At 46.5% G+C, this 18,346-nt stretch overlaps 1 protein-coding gene across 1 annotated transcript in view; it reads left to right on the top strand.

The window, feature by feature from the left end:
* The window catches only part of LOC147124955 (nuclear receptor subfamily 0 group B member 1-like), a 176,236-nt gene extending 159,496 nt beyond the window's left edge, over positions 1-16,740 (top strand). The window contains exon 2 of the mRNA XM_085995242.1: positions 16,315-16,740. Coding sequence (XP_085851368.1) covers positions 16,315-16,556 — 242 coding nt within the window. The 3' untranslated portion in view covers positions 16,557-16,740. The remainder of the gene's footprint in view (positions 1-16,314) is intronic.
* Positions 16,741-18,346: the final 1,606 nt, after the last annotated feature.

The following is an 18,346-nucleotide window of genomic DNA, read 5'->3' as shown; positions in this document are numbered from 1 at the left end:
AGAATGATCCCACACCTGTAGAGTGATTCCTCACCTGTAGTGATCCCGCACCTGTAGAGTGATCCCACACCTTTAGAGTGATCTCACACCTGTAGAGTGATCCCTCACCTGTACATTGATCCCTCACCTCTAGAGTGATCCCACACCTGTAGTGTGATCCCACACCTGTAGAGTGATCCCTCACCTGTAGAGTGATCCCTCACCTCTAGAGTGATCCCACGCCTGTAGTATGATCCCACACCTGTAGAGTGATCCCTCACCTATAGATTGATCCCACACCTGTAAAGTGATCCCTCACCTGTAGAGTGATCCCACACCTGTAGAGTGATCCCACACCTGTAGAGTGATCCCACACCTGTAGAGTGATCCCTCAACTGTAGAGTGATCCCTCACCTGTAGGGTGATCCCTCACCTGTAGAGTGATCCCACACCTGTAGAGTGATCCCACACCTGTAGAGTGATCCCACACCTGTAGAGTGGTCCCACACCTTTAGGAAGATCCCTCAGCTGTAGAGTGATCTCACACCTGTAGAGTGATCCCTCATTATAATGTGATCCCTCACCTGTAGAGTGATCCCTCACCTGTAGAGTGATCCCACATCTATAAAATGATCCCACAATGCTACAGTGATGCATCACCTGTAGAGTGATCCTCACCTGTAGAGAGATCCCTCACCTATAGTGTGATCCCTCACCTATCAAGTGATCCCACACCAGAGGAGCAATCCAGCACCTGTAGAGTGATCCCTCACATGTAGAGGGATCCCTCACCTGTAGAGTGATCCCTCACCAGTAAAGTGATCTCACACTTGTAGAATGATCCCTCACCTGTAGTGTGATCCCTCAACTGCAGAATGATCCCACACCTGTAGAATGATCCCACACCTGTAGAGTGATCCCTCACCTGTGGAGTGACCCCTCACCTGTAGAATGATCCCACACCTGTAGAATGATCCCTCACCTGTAGTATAAACCCACAATAGTACAGTGATCTCACACCTGTAGAGTGATCCCACATGTGTTACATGATCCCTCGCCTGTAGAGTGATCCCTCAGCTGTAGAATGATCCCTCACCTGTAGAGTGATCCCTCACATGTAGAATCATCCCACAGCTTTAGACTGATCCCTCACCTGCAGAGTGACTCCTCACTTGTAGAGTGATCCCACAGCTGTAGAGTGATCCCTCACATGTAGAATGATCCCACAGCTGTAGAGTGATTTCACACCTGTAGAATGATCCTTCGCCTGTAAAATGACTCCTCACCTTTAGGGCCATCCCTCACCTGTAGTGTGATTCCACACCCGTTGAGTGATCCCTCACCTATAGATTGATCCCACACCTGTAGAGTGATCCCACAACTGTAAAGTGACCCCTCACCTGTAGAGTGATCCCACACCTGTAGAGTGATCCCACACCTGTAACGTGATCCCTCAACTGCAGAGTGGTCCCTCACCTGTAGAGTGATCCCTCACCTGTAGAGTGATCCCTCACCTGTAGAGTGATCCCACGCCTGTAGTGTGATCCCACACCTGTAGAGTGATCCCACACCTGTAGAGTGATCCCACACCTTTAGGAAGATCCCTCACCTGTAGAGTGATCTCACACCTGTAGTGATCCCACATTATAATGTGATCCCTCACCTGTAGAGTGATCCCTCACTGATAGAGGCATCCCTCACCTGTAGAGTGATCCCACATCTATAGAATGATCCCACAATGCTCCAGTGATGCATCACCTGTAGAGTGATCCTCACCTGTAGAGTGATCCCTCACCTGTAGTGTGATCCCTCACCTATTGAGTGATCCCACACCAGAAGAGCAATCCAGCAACTGTAGAGTGATCCCTCACATGTAGAGGGATCCCTCACCTGTAGAGTGATCCCTCACCAGTAAAGTGATCTCACACTTGTAGAGTGATCCTACACCTGTAGAATGTTCCCTCACCTGTAGTGTGATCCCTCAACTGCAGAATGATCCCTCACCTGTAGTATGATCCCACACCTGTAGAGTGATCCCTCACCTGTGGAGTGACCCCTCACCTGTAGAATGATCCCACACCTGTAGAATGATCCCTCACCTGTAGTATAAACCCACAATAGTACAGTGATCTCACACCTGTAGAGTGATCCCACATGTGTTACATAATCCCTCACCTGTAGAGTGATCCCATACATGTAGGGTGATCACTCACCTGTAGAATGAACCCACAACGGTAGAGTGATCTTACACCTGTAGAGGGATCCCACATCTGTTGCATGATCCCTCACCTGTAGAGTGATCCCATACCTGTAGAGCGATCCCTCAACTGTAGAGTGATCCCACATCTATAGAATGATCACTCACCTTTGGATTGATCTCTCACCTGAAGAGTGAACCCTCACCTGTATTGTGATCCCTCGCCTGTAGAATGATCCCTCACCTGTAGCGTTATCCCACACCTGTAGAGTGATCCCTCACCTGTAGTGATCCCTCACCTGTAGATTATTCCCACACATATAGAATGGTCCAACACCTGTAGACTAACCCCCATCTATAGAGTGACCACTCACCTGTAGAGTGAACCTTCACCTGTAGAGTGATCCCTCACCTGTAGAGTGATCCCTCATCTGTACAGTGATCTCTCACCTTTAGGGCCATCCCTCACCTATAGATTGATCCCACACCTGTAAAGTGATCCCTCACCTGTAGAGTGATCCCACACCTGTAGAGTGAACCCACACCTGTAGTGATACCTCAACTGTAGAGTGATCCCTCACCTGTAGAGTGATCCCTCACCTGTAGAGTGATCCCTCACCTGTAGAGTGATCCCACACCTGTAGAATGATCCCACACCTATAGAGTGATCCCTCACCTGTAGAGTGATCCCACAACTTTAGAGTGATCCCACACCTGTAGAGTGATCCCACACCTGTAGAATGATCCCACACCTGTAGAGTGATCCCACACCTGTAGAGTGATCCCTCACCTGTAGAGTGATCCCTCACCTGTACAGTGATCCCTCACCTCTAGAGTGATCCCACACCTGTAGTGTGATCCCACACCTGTAGAGTGATCCCTCACATGTAGAATGATCCCACAGCTGTAGAGTGATTTCACACCTGTAGAATGATCATTCGCCTGTAAAATGACTCCTCACCTTTAGGGCAATCCCTCACCTGTAGTGTGATTCCACACCTGTAGAGTGATCCCACACCTGTAAAGTGATCCCTCACCTGTAGAGTGATTCCACACCTGTAGAGTGATCCCTCACCTGTAGAGTGATCCCACACCTGTAGAGTGATCCCACACCTGTAGAGTGATCCCACACCTGTAGAGTGATCCCTCAACTGTAGAGTGATCCCTCGCCTGTAGAGTGATCCCACACCTGTAGTGATCCCTCAACTGTAGAGTGATCCCTCACCTGTAGAGTGATCCCACACCTGTAGAGTGATTAACACCTGTAGAGTGATCCCACACCTGTAGAGTGATCCCACACCTTTAGGAAGATCCCTCACCTGTAGAGTGATCTCACACCTGTAGAGTGATCCCTCATCTATAAAATGATCCCACAATGCTACAGTGATGCATCACCTGTAGAGTGGTCCTCACCTGTAGAGAGATCCCTCACCTGTAGTGTGATCCCTCACCTATCAAGTGATCCCACACCAGAAGAGCAATCCAGCACCTGTAGAGTGATCCCTCACATGTAGAGGGATCCCTCACCTGTAGAGTGATCCCTCACCAGTAAAGTGATCTCACACTTGTAGAGTGATCCTACACCTGTAGAATGTTCCCTCACCTGTAGTGTGATCCCTCAACTGCAGAATGATCCCACACCTGTAGAATGATCCCACACCTGTAGAGTGATCCCTCACCTGTGGAGTGACCCCTCACCTGTGGTGTGACCCCTCACCTGTAGAATGATCCCACACCTGTAGAATGATCCCTCACCTGTAGTCTAAACCCACAATAGTACAGTGATCTCACACCTGTAGAGTGATCCCACATGTGTTACATGATCCCTCACCTGTAGAGTGATCCCTCAGCTGTAGAATGATCCCTCGCCTGTAGAGTGATCCCTCACATGTAGAATCATCCCACAGCTTTAGAGTGATCCCTCACCTGCAGAGTGACTCCTCACTTGTAGAGTGATCCCACAGCTGTAGAGTGATCCCTCACATGTAGAATGATCCCACAGCTGTAGAGTGATTTCACACCTGTAGAATGATCCTTCGCCTGTAAAATGACTCCTCACCTTTAGGGCCATCCCTCACCTATAGATTGATCCCACACCTGTAGAGTGATCCCACAACTGTAAAGTGACCCCTCACCTGTAGAGTGATCCCACACCTGTAGAGTGATCCCACACCTGTAACGTGATCCCTCACCTGTAGAGTGATCCCTCACCTGTAGAGTGATCCCTCACCTGTAGTGTGATCCCTCACCTGTAGAGTGATCCCACACCTGTAGAGTGATCCCACACCTTTAGGAAGATCCCTCACCTGTAGAGTGATCTCACACCTGTAGAGTGATCCCACATTATAATGTGATCCCTCACCTGTAGAGTGATCCCTCACTTATAGAGGGATCCCTCACCTGTAGAGTGATCCCACATCTATAGCATGATCCCACAATGCTACAGTGATGCATCACCTGTAGAGTGATCCTCACCTGTAGAGAGATCCCTCACCTGTAGTGTGATCCCTCACCTATTGAGTGATCCCACACCAGAAGAGCAATCCAGCACCTGTAGAGTGATCCCTCACATGTAGAGGGATCCCTCACCTGTAGAGTGATCCCTCACCAGTAAAGTGATCTCACACTTGTAGAGTGATCCTACACCTGTAGAATGTTCCCTCACCTGTAGTGTGATCCCTCAACTGCAGAATGATCCCACACCTTTAGTATGATCCCACACCTGTAGAGTGATCCCTCACCTGTGGAGTGACCCCTCACCTGTAGAATGATCCCACACCTGTAGAATGATCCCTCACCTGTAGTATAAACCCACAATAGTACAGTGATCTCACACCTGTAGAGTGATCCCACATGTGTTACATGATCCCTCACCTGTAGAGTGATCCCATACATGTCGGGTGATCACTCACCTGTAGAATGAACCCACAACGGTAGAGTGATCTTACACCTGTAGAGGGATCCCACATCTGTTGCATGATCCCTCACCTGTAGAGTGATCCCACATCTATAGAATGATCACTCACCTTTGGATTGATCTCTCACCTGAAGAGTGAACCCTCACCTGTATTGTGATCCCTCGCCTGTAGCGTGATCCCACACATGTAGAGTGATCCCTCACCTGTAGTGATCCCTCACCTGTAGATTATTCCCACACATATAGAATGGTCCAACACCTGTAGACTAACCCCCATCTATAGAGTGACCACTCACCTGTAGAGTGAACCTTCACCTGTAGAGTGATCCCTCACCTGTAGAGTGATCCCTCATCTGTACAGTGATCTCTCACCTTTAGGGCCATCCCTCACCTGTAGTGTGATCCCACACCTGTAGAGTGATCCCTCACCTGTACAGTGATCCCTCACCTCTAGAGTGATCCCACACCTGTAGTGTGATCCCACACCTGTAGAGTGATCCCTCACATGTAGAATGATCCCACAGCTGTAGTGATTTCACACCTGTAGAATGATCATTCGCCTGTAAAATGACTCCTCACCTGTAGAGTGATCCCTCACCTGTAGTATGATTCCACACCTCTAGAGTGATCCCTCGCCTATAGATTGATCCCACACCTGTAGAGTGATCCCACACCTGTAGAGTGATCCCTCAACTGTAGAGTGATCCCTCACCTGTAGAGTGATCCCTCACCTGTAGAATGATCCCACACCTGTAGAGTGATCCCACACCTGTAGCGTGATCCCACAACTGTAGAGTGATCCCACACCTGTAGAGTGATCCCTCACCTGTAGTGATCCCTCACCTGTAGAGTGATCCCACACCTTTAGAGTGATCCCACACCTGTAGAGTGATCCCACACCTGTAGCGTGATCCCTCACCTGTACAGTGATCCCTCACCTCTAGTGATCCCTCACCTGTAGTGACCCCTCACCTCTAGAGTGATCCCGCACCTGTAGAGTGATCCCTCACCTGTAGAGTGATCCCTCACCTGTAGTGATCCCTCACCTGTAGAGTGATCCCACGCCTGTAGTGTGATCCCACACCTGTAGAGTGATCCCTCACCTATAGATTGATCCCACACCTGTAAAGTGATCCCTCACCTGTAGAGTGATCCCACACCTGTAGAGTGATCCCACACCTGTAGAGTGATCCCTCAACTGTAGAGTGATCCCTCACCTGTAGGGTGATCCCTCACCTGTAGAGTGATCCCACACCTGTAGAGTGATCCCACACCTGTAGTGATCCCACACCTGTAGAGTGATCCCACACCTGTAGAGTGATCCCTCACCTGTAGAGTGATCCCTCACCTGTAGAGTGATCCCACACCTGTAGAGTGATCCCTCACCTGTACAGTGATCCCTCACCTGTACAGTGATCCCTCACCTCTAGAGTGATCCCACACCTGTAGTGTGATCCCACACCTGTAGTGTGATCCCACACCTGTAGAGTGATCCCTCACATGTAGAATGCTCCCACAGCTGTAGTGATTTCACACCTGTAGAATGATCATTCGCCTGTAAAATGACTCCTCACCTGTCGATTGATCCCGCACCTGTAGTATGATTCCACACCTCTAGAGTGATCCCTCGCCTATAGATTGATCCCACACCTGTAGAGTGATCCCACACCTGTAAAGTGATCCCTCACCTGTAGAGTGATTCCACACCTGTAGAGTGATCCCTCACCTGTAGAGTGATCCCACACCTGTAGAGTGATCCCACACCTGTAGAGTGATCCCTCAACTGTAGAGTGATCCCTCGCCTGTAGAGTGATCCCTCACCTCTAGAATGATCCCACACCTGTAGAGTGATCCCACACCTGTAGAGTGATCCCACACCTGTAGAGTGATCCCTCACCTGTAGTGATCCCACACCTTTAGAGTGATCCCACACCTGTAGAGTGATCCCACACCTGTAGAGTGATCCCTCACCTGTACAGTGATCCCTCACCTGTACAGTGATCCCTCACCTCTAGAGTGATCCCACACCTGTAGTGTGATCCCACACCTGTAGTGTGATCCCACACTTGTAGAGTGATCCCACACCTGTAGTGACCCCTCACCTCTAGAGTGATCCCACTCCTGTAGTGTGATCCCACACCTGTAGAGTGATCCCTCACCTCTAGAGTGATCCCACACCTGTAGTGTGATCCCACACCTGTAGAGTGATCCCTCACCTGTAGAGTGATCCCTCACCTGTAGAGTGATCCCACACCTGTAGGGTGATCCCACACCTGTAGTGTGATCCCACACCTGTAGAGTGATCCCTCACCTGTAGAGTGATCCCTCACCTGTAGAGTGATCCCACGCCTGTAGTGTGATCCCACACCTGTAGAGTGATCCCACACCTGTAGGGTGATCCCACACCTGTAGGGTGATCCCACACCTGTAGGGTGATCCCACACCTGTAGTGTGATCCCACACCTGTAGTGATCCCACACCTGTAGAGTGATCCCTCACCTGTAGAGTGATCCGTCACCTGTAGAGTGATCCCTCACCTGTAGGGTGATTCCTCACCTGCACCGAACTTTCGAAGAGGAGTATTATTCTTTCCCCAAGAGCCCTCACTCTCCTTTTCCCTGGATTTTTCATTACCAGGGTAATCCAGCTTTTTTAAAAAAAATCAGCGCTGGGATATAAAACCAAACTATTGATTTCAAGACTACTGGTAGCTAAAAAAACATAAATGTGTGTCAGTAATAACATGGTTTAACTGATGGTTAACTGAACCACCAGCGAGTGTGGATTTTGAGGGAATAATTTGTCACTCAGGTTAATGAAGGATTGAGTCTCGAAAATGGAGTTTTAGTAAGTGGCATGTAACAGTCCCTCCTCTTGTTGATTGATCCTTCAGGTATAATTAATATGTAACTTATTGGGCGCAGTCTGTTGTGCTACTGGGAATATTTGTTCCATTCAAGGATATATCACACTGCATTTGGTTTTTAGTGTGCTTGTAATCAAGTTATATAACCAATAATACTGTCTAACTTTATCTTGAAGATATTCTTTCCCGTATGAATAATTTAACTGATTCAGCCAAGGCCTTTCTGCAGGAAGTGGAGGTGTCAGATGCAACTAGGGTAAATTGGAGGGGATCCTGCTCTCACACAGTTGTTTTGACACTAATCAAGGTTTTTCTGCCTTTATTTGGTCCTTGATTAGATGAAACACTACATTAAACCTTGATAAAATTATGAGATTAAAGCCAATAATTGTCAGCCAAGATAAATGTGAACTTATGTAGATGGGATGTTATACCCATTTCCTGGGGGTGGGAAGGAAAGATGGAAATGATTCCCTTGGAATGAAAGTTTTTTCTGAGTTAAACTCTCTATGGTTTTTGATTCCACTCCCAGTGGAGACACGTGCCTTCTATAAATAGGATTGTTGGTGGATTGAAATCTAAATTATTAAATAGCCTACATTTATATCAACCTAATAAGTGTTCTCTCACATTCCAAAACCTAGAAAAAATTTCCTTTAAAATAAAAAGTTTTCCCTACCCAGGTATGGGACTATGTGGAATGTTCTAGATAAGGTGAGAAATGCACACTGGAAGAGGTAAATTTTTGACTATAATGGACTTTTACCTCAGAAATAAAGGTGTCTCTTTTACACTTTTAATGGAAAGACCTGGATGAGCAGGTATGGTGAGTGCAGGTCAAGGGAGGGGCGACTATGATTCTGAGGAAGAATTAGATGTGGATAACATCCTTTGAATTTGATCAGTGGTGGGAGGTATTTTGTTACTGCATTTACAAGCAACATATTTACAGCTTGGCTGCCCCTAGCATGCTAAGGAACTCCTTCCCTCATAATGGTAATCAGTAATAAAAAGCTAGTATCAGTAATGGTAACCATGAAACTATCGGATTTTCGTAAAAACCCATCTGGTTCACTAATGTCCTTTAGGGAAGGAAATCTGCCGTCCTTACCTTGTCTGGCCTATATGTGACTACAGACTCAAGGCACAAGTAAGGAGCGTGATGGAATACTCTCCACTTGCCTGGATGAGTGCAGCTCCAACACTCAAGAAGCTCGACACCATCGAGGACAAAGCAGCCTGCTTGATTGGCAACCCAACCACCACCTTAAACATTCACTCCTTCCACCGCCAGCATACCATGGCTGCAGTGTGTACCATCTACAAGATGCACTGCAGCAACTCGCCAAGGCTTCTTCGGCAGCACTTCCCAAACCCGCGACCTCTTCCACCTAGAAGGACAAGGGCAGCAGATGCATGGGAACACCACCATCTCCAAGTTCCCCTCCAAGTCACACACTATCCTGACTTAGAAGTATATCGCCGATCCTTCATCGTCACAGGGTCAAAATCCTGGAACGCCCTACCTAACAGCACTGTGGAAGTACCTTCACCACGCGGACTGCAGCGGTTCAAGAAGGCTCCCCCACCTTCTCAAGAGCAATTAGGGATGGGCAATAAATGCTGGCCTTGCCAGCGACGCCCACATCCCATAAACATATAAAAAAAACTGGAAGCTCAGTCTGTCTCCACAGGTTTCCCTAGGACAGTTTGAGGAGTCAGTCTAAGGATATTTCTTTTTGTATTCCAGGGATGGGGTCTATTTGTACCAGCTGTGGCTCAGTGGGTAGCACTCTCTAGGTGGGAGGGGCTAGGAGTGAGCCAGGTGTTACTGGTTGCCTGATTGCAGCAGGGAATTGGAGGGAGCTTTGTAAAAAGTTGGTGGTGGGTTTTGGGGTTTTGTTTTCAGGTTTTAGGGCCTTTTTGGCCCACAAAAACAGCCAGATGGCTGCTGAGGGGTCTGGAGTGCCGGGCCCCTCAGAGGACAATGTTGCCAAGAGGAATTTAATTAGGGAAGAAACTGTGGTGGGAAAGGAAAAATAAAGGCCCAAAGATTTGGTCCGGGACCCCAGGAGGTTTGGTAAAGAAAACACGGTGGTGGTGCAGTGTGAGGATAAGAAGATTCGAGCTTGGGATATTATCCAGGCAGTTCATGAGGACTGTGGCGAGGGAAGCTGCTTTGCCTGCCGACCAAAACCGAATGTGGGATTCGAGGTGACGGTCAGTGGCCGTGAGGAGGTGGAAAGACTGTTACTCAGTCTGAAAGTTGGTGAGAAATTCTTGGAGGTGACTCTGCTATATTCAGAGGAGGTGGTGGTTTCATTTTTAAACTTGCCAGTTTACACTGAAGACAAAGTGCTAAGCAAAAAGTTGGAGTCGTGGGACATTAAAATCTGTTCTGCAATAAAGAGGAGGTACTAGCCGGGAACACGGGTAGCAGGCGGAACCCGGTATGTAAAGGTACAGTTCCCAGAGGGGGTGAGATCATTGCCGTACAGTATGAAGTTCGAGACACTGGAAGGAGTGCAGTACTTTCGTGCGCTGCATGATAACCAAGTAAAGGTATGCTATTATTGTCTTGGATATGACCATCTCGTAAGAAACTGTCCAGACCTGTATTGTTGCAATTGTGGTGAGTCGGGACACATTGCTCGGAGCTGCAAGACAAAGAGCTGTGGGGTGTGTCACAAAGGCCCCACCCGCTGTGAGTGTGTGGCAGAAGGGAGCGATATGAGTGATGAGGAGATGGGAGAAGGAGCAGGAGATGAGAATGGAATGGCCGGAGGAGCGGTGCAGTCAGAGGACACAGCCGGTGAAATGAAGGAGAAAGGAGCACAGGAAGAGGCAGAGGATGGCGGAGCAGAGAACGGGATGGAGATGGCGGAAAACAGGCCGAGTGCTGTGGAGGGGAACAAAGACAGCAGCGGGCAGCGAGGGTCGAGTGCAGACTCGAGCCTTAGTGCGGTTCGGATCCCCCTGGGGAGTCTGGTGTCTGCGGGGGGAGAGGAGGCGGGAGCGGGGTGTGTGGTGGATGTGGGTGCTCCGGGGAGAGGCAGGGAGTCGGATATCTTGGTGAGCGGGAGGGGGCAGGACGGGGAGAGGGTGCAAAAGGCAGGAGCCTTAAAGGGACAACAGGATGGGATCAGCGAGATAGAGACGCCAGAGGGGAACAATTTAGGTGCGCCATTGTCCCATGGAGAGAGGGAACAGGGTGCAAGGGTCAGAGGTGGAGATGTGGTCAAAGGGAGCGGCACAGTGGGAGAAACTGAGATAGCAGGAAGACTCTCTAGGGGAGATGAAGTATCTGACGGGGAGCAGGATTATGTATCTGACGGGGAGCAGGCACAGGGGGTTGCAGAAGAGCTTGAGTGTGAGGAATTAGAGGGGGACAGAGATATGGAAGTCGGGGATGGGGTGGCATCATGTGGAAAGGGAAAGGTTAGTGAGGGGCAGAAGGAGGGAGGAGAGGCAGCTCCTGGGCCCAAACTTAATGCAAGGAAGAGGCTGAAACAGCAGGGAAAGTTTAAACAGGAGGTGAATAAGAGTCGGAGGCTGCAGGAAAAAGCAACAGCTGCCCGAAAAGTTGAGAAGGAGCATGAGAGGAGGGAAGAGCCAGAGATTAAATGATGGGGAGATTATTAGGCATACTTCCCTTCTTTGGAGCCATGATTACATTGGTCTCGATTAATGTGAATGGACTGAGGGGTGAGAAGAAATTGCAGCAGTTGTTGCAGGGTTTTAAATGTTCGGACTTGTTGTGTCTCCAAGAAACCTTTTGGGATGAGGATATCCTAGAAAGAGTTCAGAAGGTTTGGAAGGGCGAGGTGTTTGCAAGTTGTGCAAACAATAACCGTAGAGGGGTGGCTGTTTTGGTGAGTCCATCCATAAAAGAGAACGTTGCCTTGGTAGACAAGGACACTGAGGGGAGATTTTTACGGCTAAGGGTAAAAATGGAGGGATTTAATTGCGAACTCTTTAATATCTATGCACCGAATGAAAATTGCAAGCGTTGCGAGTTTTTTCGGGGGTTATTCACTGAAGTGGCAGAGGTGGAAAATCTTTGTATAGTGGGGGATTTTAATGTACTTTTATCTCGGATGGACATTTCAGCCCAGATGACCTTTAAGGATGATAACTCCAGAGGGATGATTGTAAAAATGATGGCAAATTTAAATTTGAGAGACTTATGGAGGGACCGGAACCCCATAAAAAGGGAGTTCTCCAGAGCAGGTTGGGTGGGTGATGTTTTAAAACAGAGCCGAATAGATTTTGTGTTAATGTGGGAAGGGTTAAGTTCTGAGGTGATGGAGATTTATTATAAAAAAGTATTTTTTAGTGATCACTCGGCTTTGGTTCTTAGAATTAGGTACAGCAGAGTTAAGATCGGTTCAGGGGTGTGGATTTTAAACAATCAATACCTGAAAGAAATTGCTTAGAAAGAAGGGATTATAAATATAATAAAGAATGCTCAGAAGGAACCTTTGTTCTTGAAAGAAAGAAGAGTTTGGTGGGACAATTTCAAATATGAGGTAAAAGTTTTTTCGGTACGTTATGGGAAAAAGAGGGCGGCAGCTAACCGGCATCGGGAAGAGAATATAAACAAAAGGTTTACGGATGTCTGTAAGGCAGTTGACGGAGGGGATAAGGGAGCTGAGACTAAGTTCCGGGTGCTAAAGGAAGAGTGGGAATTATTGCAAGCTGAAAAATGCAAGGGGGCCATTCTCCATGCAAAGGCTAGAGATGCATTGGAGGGCGAAAGATGCACTAGATATTTTCTAGAGCAAGAGAAGCTGCAACAGAGATTATCGTTAATTGAAGAGTTGAAGGTTGGGGAGAAATCATTCATGAAAGTGGGGAGATTTTAGAGGCGGCTAGCAGCTTTTATCAAGAGTTATATACAAAAGAAGACATTTCCATTTTATTGAAGAGGGTTTAAAGGAGGATGAGAGAAGCATGTGTGACAAAGAAGTAGGATTAGCGGAAATAAAAGTAGCAATAAGTGGAATGAAGGGGGGGAAAAGCCCAGGGTCCGATGGACTAAGTGCAGAATTTTATAAAGAATTTTTCGAGATTTTAAGTTCATTGCTCTTAGAAGTTTTTAAGGAAATTAAAATTGAGGGAAGCCTGGCCCCATCTATGAGGAGAGGTATCATAAGCTTAGCTAATATAAAAATAAAGGGGATAGACGGGATCTGAAGAATTGGAGGCCCATCACATTAGTAAATGTGGATTATAAGATCTTGGTGAGGGTTATGGCAAATCGTTTGAAGGAGGTGTTACCGGAGATAGTTTGGCTCTTTCAGTCCTATGGAGTCATAGGCCGGGACATCACAGACTCTGTGGTCTCAATCCGAGATGCGATAGAGCTCATGGAAGAGAGTGGGAGGGAGGCTTATGTATTAAAGAAGATAGATCAAGAGAAAGCCTTTGATAGGGTCTCTCATGAGTTTTTATTGAAGGTTTTGAAAGCATTTGGTTTCCAGGAAAATTTCATTCAGTGGATAAGGATTTTTTATTCAAACATATTTAGCTGTGTTAAATGTAATAGTTTTTTATCCAAGTATTTTCCGATACAGAGATCAGTGAGACAGGGTTGTCCCCTGTCCCCATTGTTGTACACATTGGTAGCAGAACCACTAGGTTACATGATGCGAAAGAAACAAGGTGTAGTTGGGATTGTGGTCCCCAGTTCTGGGCTGGTGTCGGTGATACACCAATATGCAGATGACACAACCTTAACATTGAGAAATGGGGAGTCAGTGAGGAAAGCTATGGATGTAGTGGAGGAATATTGTAGGGCTTCAGGAGCCAAAGTGAATTATAGTAAGTCCCAATGCCTGGTTGCAGGGAGGGGTAGGGGGGAATGGTTGGGGGAATGTCCCTTTAAGGTGGTGGAGGTTTTGGAAGTTCTGGGGGTGCATATGGGGTGCAAGAAAGACAGGGATGAAGTGGATCGATTAAATTGGGAACCGAAGGTTATAAAAATCAAAAAGATTTTGGGAAGATGGGAAAAAAGGTGGTTGAAAGTGCAAGGAAGAGCGACAGTGGTGTCTGCTCTCATGCTATCTAAGCTATGGTACTTATTGACGGTGGAGGATATTCCTGAGTGGGCGGAAAAGTCCATCCGAGAGGCTTGTGTGAGGTTTTTATGGGAAGGGAAACCAGCCTTGGTGGCTTACAATACCATCATTGGACGGAGAAATCAGGGAGGACTCAATTTCCCAGATATTGATTTGAAAAAGAAATCCTTTAGAATCAAATGGGTGAAGAGATTTCTTCAGAAGTCAAATACAAGTTTTTGGAAGAGTTGTTTTGAGCATTTTTTTTAAAACGAAGTGGGATAGGAGGGCAGGGGATATTGTATATGGAATACAATAATATGTTTTTGAAATCGATTAAACTTCTCCCTAGGTTTTGTAAGGGGGTTGTATAGACTGGGACCCAATTTTTAAAGAGTGTGCAGTTTATGCCCAAGGGGGCTGAGGAATTTTTAGAACAGCCCTTATTTTTGAACAGGTGGGTCAACATCGAAGGAGAGGTTTTATTTAATCAAGCTTTTATAAAAGCTGGGATTATATCTGTGAAAGATGTATTATACGAGGTAATTCCAAGTTGGTTGTCGGAAGCGATAGTAAGGGACATGGTGTGGGAGGAGGATCAGGAGGTAGAGGAAAAAGCAATAGGAGTCATGTATGAGAAGATTGTGAGGGCAATGCCACAGGATTGGATGGAAGAAATAAATGCAGAAATCTCCAAAGGAAGTAAAATGCATCCTGCTTTTCCAAGCTTTGTACTGGACAACTGTAATACTCGAGATTTCTATGAGGTATTCAGAGAATGAAGATTCAAGACACCTGCTGGTCAGGAGTTTTGGCAGAGTATATACCCACAGCTGGACTTCAACAGGATTTGGAAGGGAGTGTGGGCGAATTTTAAATGCCCAGAATGGATTGAACTGGATTTCAAATTGGCTCATAACCGGATTTTTACCATGATGGTCTTGTGCAAGATTGGACGAGTGGAGGCGGCAACTTGCCCAATGTGTGGGACACGGGATGAGACTCTGTCCCATTTACTGGTGTTATGTCGGCAGTTAAATGACTTTAAGTACTATGTTCGACAGTTGTGTGAAGCTTTTTTGCTGGGTGGGGACCGAAGATCAAGAATGGGAATCCCGTGGGACTCAATTTTGAGATGGGAATTGCAGGAGAGTCTGCCCGAGTCTAGCGGAGCGGCAATTTAATTTAATGTTCAGTTTGGCTAGATTCGTGATTGGGCAAAGAAGGAATGCTCTGTTTTTTAAGGGGAGGAGAATCAATCTAAAATAATATTTTAAATATAAGCTAAAAGATCATTATAAGGCTCTGTGGATGTTTTATTCAGAAAGGAATTTAAGGACAGTATTTTACAACCAATTTTTAAAGTACAATCGATTAATATATGTTACAGGGGACAAATTAAACTTCAGGTTTTGATGTTAAAATGTGGTGGCGGAATGGCTGTGCAGAGAGGCAGAATTGATTTGTATCATACAATGAAATGATCATGATGTTGTAAATGTTCTTAATGTTCAATAAAGTAATTTTTAAAAAGTGGGTAGCACTCTTACCCCTGAGTCCAAAGGTTATGGATTCAAGTCCCACTCCAGAGAATTAAGCACAAAATCTGAGCTGATACTTTTCAGTGCAGCACTGAGAGAGTGCTGCACTGTCAGATGTGCCATCTTTCAGATGAAATGTTAAACCGAGGCCCCGTCTGCCCTCTGAGGTGTACGTAAAAGATCCCATGGCACTATTTGATGAAGAGCAGGCAAGTTCCCCCGGTGTCATGGTCAATATTTATCTTTCAGCCAACATCACTGAAACAGGCTATCTGATCATTCATTTAATGGCTGTTTGTGTGAGCTTGCTGTGCACAAATCGGCTGCTGCGTTTCCTACATTACAACAGTGACTACACTTCAAAAGTATTTAATGTGCTGTAAAGTGTCCTGAGGTCATGGAGGGCGATTATATAAATACAAGTCTTTCCTTTAGTCTGTATGGGAATGAAATGCAAGTATGAGATTAAAATCCTAGAATTTTAAAGACATTTGATTTGTTTCTGAGTCAGATGAAGTGATGGATGTTCCAAAGAGATCGTCATGTTGCAAGACTGGCTTTTTGTAATATCCCTATTGGGAAATGTGCTAAGCTCGACAGAGAGAAGTAGTTATTTTAATGAAAGCCTATGACACAAATAACTCAGGAATTTGCATAAAATCTTACCCTAGCTTAAATCTATCAGGATTTTGCAAATGCAGCCCGATTATCGTCTCTAATCAAGTGCCCTAATGTTTTTCTGTTTTGTTCCGCAGATGTATCGGGGCTGCACTTTCCACAATACATCTTGTGTCTGCAGCAGGAGGCTGAACGAGCCCTCACTGAATACACCCACTCTGTTCACCTTCAGGACACAACTCGCTTCAGCCAGATACTGCTCGCACTGACGTCCTTAAAGAGCATCAACGCACCCGTCATCACACAATTGTTTTTTCGACCACTGATCGGAAACGTCCAAATGAATGCTTTGCTGATGGAAATGCTGTACACGAGTTAGTCACACGTTGCTGTGTGTAACAAAACATTTACACGATAGACAAGACACTTGTGTTTTTCGTTCTGTTGAAGATGCTAACTTATTCGTCACAATTGTGTTCTCTAAATGTTTACATATAAAGTGGTTATGATTATGCCTGAACTGTGCCTAACCTACATAGTCTGAAAAGCAGATGGATGCATTAAAGTATATATAATGCTTACCTTTCGTGTGTGATTTTAAACAAAACCACTATGGCCTATAAATTTGTTCACACCAGCAGGCCGGCTCGAACTGGGCTCCAGCAGCCTTAAACAGGCTCATTGCCTAATGCCTGTTTCAGGACACCTGATTATTTTGCCTGCACCAACAGAGCACACTTCCAGCTTGTAATGAGCGTGCACATCCTGCACGCCATATTGAAGGCTTAGGCCCCTGTTTAGCACCCGAAAAATAGCCCGACGTCATCGAATTTCTATGCCAGTGTTTTCCAGGCTGGAAACATAGAATTTTTTTTATCAAGTTGAGGGATGTTAGGATTGGGAAACACTTTCTATTCCGGACACCTAAACCCCGATTTTAACCTGAAGGGAAGGAATCGCAAGTGTGGTTGGGTGGGGGTGGGGCGGTGGGGTGGGTGAGGGGGAGAAGCAGGCGCTGATGCCTCCGGCCCTACCCAGCATGAGGCCCTGGTGATTTTAAAACCCGGGGCTCAGCCGGTGAGTGGGAGCGGGCGAGGAAATGGCCCCCTGCGAGGTAAGCGACAGAAAGGTTGAAATGAATGCTGACCTGGCCTCAGCTGGCCCGATCCTGCTGCCCAGCTGCTTTAGCTGGCAACTCTGAGAATCTGCGCGATCCATGCATTTGAAGGTTAAAAATGCATTGGGGTCCAAGTTACTTCAGCATATCCCGATGTTTCAATATTCATGAGGTGTGGTGGGCTGGTTCCCGGGGGTTAAGATCGTGGGCAGCGGGAAGGCAGTGGTGACTGCCCGGCCACCATTTTAACCCCCGCCCACATCAATCAGTGACGGAGCTGATTGTAGAAAAGGAGTTGCGTTTGAATAAATTTGCAGTACTTAAGGTGGATAAGTCACTGGGCACTGATGGTAGGTGTCCTCGGCCGTGGGAAGAAGTCAAAGGGAAACTAGCAGAGACTCTGGTTACAATTTTTCAATCCTTCCAAAATATACAATTTGCGCGATGAGACCAGAGAGTGGTCGGGAAGTGAGAGATGGATAAACCGGGTAACTATAGGCCAGTTAGTCTAATGTCAGCTGTAGGCAACTTGTTAGAATCCATAATTCAAGACAAAATTAGTGAGAGTGGGTTCATCAAGGATAGCCAGCATGGATCTGTTAAGAATCAGCCGTGTTTGAAAAAATTAATAGTGTTTTTTGAAGAAGTGACCAATTGGATAGATAAAGGGAAGAAAGAAAGACTTGCATTTATATAGCGCCTTTCACAACCTCAGGTCGTGCCAAAGCACTTTACAGCCAATGAAGTACATACAGTGTATATCAATTTTCAGAAGACATTTAATGTTTGCCAACCCTCCTAGTTTTGAGTTGGAAGCTAATTTCCAGATTGTGTCCCTAGTTCAAATCATCTACAGATACCAAGAACAAAAGCGAACCCAGCAACAACGCTTGGGGTACATCTCTTTCAACCCTTATCCAGTCTGAGCATCACCCATTGACCCATACTCATTCTTTTCTGCCGGCACCTAACTTTCTATTGATGCTGCTCTTATACCAGACCTGAATTTTCAATGACATAATTCCCTGATGGTGCAAGTAAGTACCTCGGTG

Source organism: Somniosus microcephalus, chromosome 1 (assembly GCF_052327205.1).
Source record: "Somniosus microcephalus isolate GS21.2 chromosome 1, FLI_Smic_1.0, whole genome shotgun sequence".
Taxonomy (NCBI): domain Eukaryota; kingdom Metazoa; phylum Chordata; class Chondrichthyes; order Squaliformes; family Somniosidae; genus Somniosus; species Somniosus microcephalus.
Note: the sequence above shows the minus strand (reverse complement) of the source record. Positions and strands in the feature narration are given on the sequence as shown.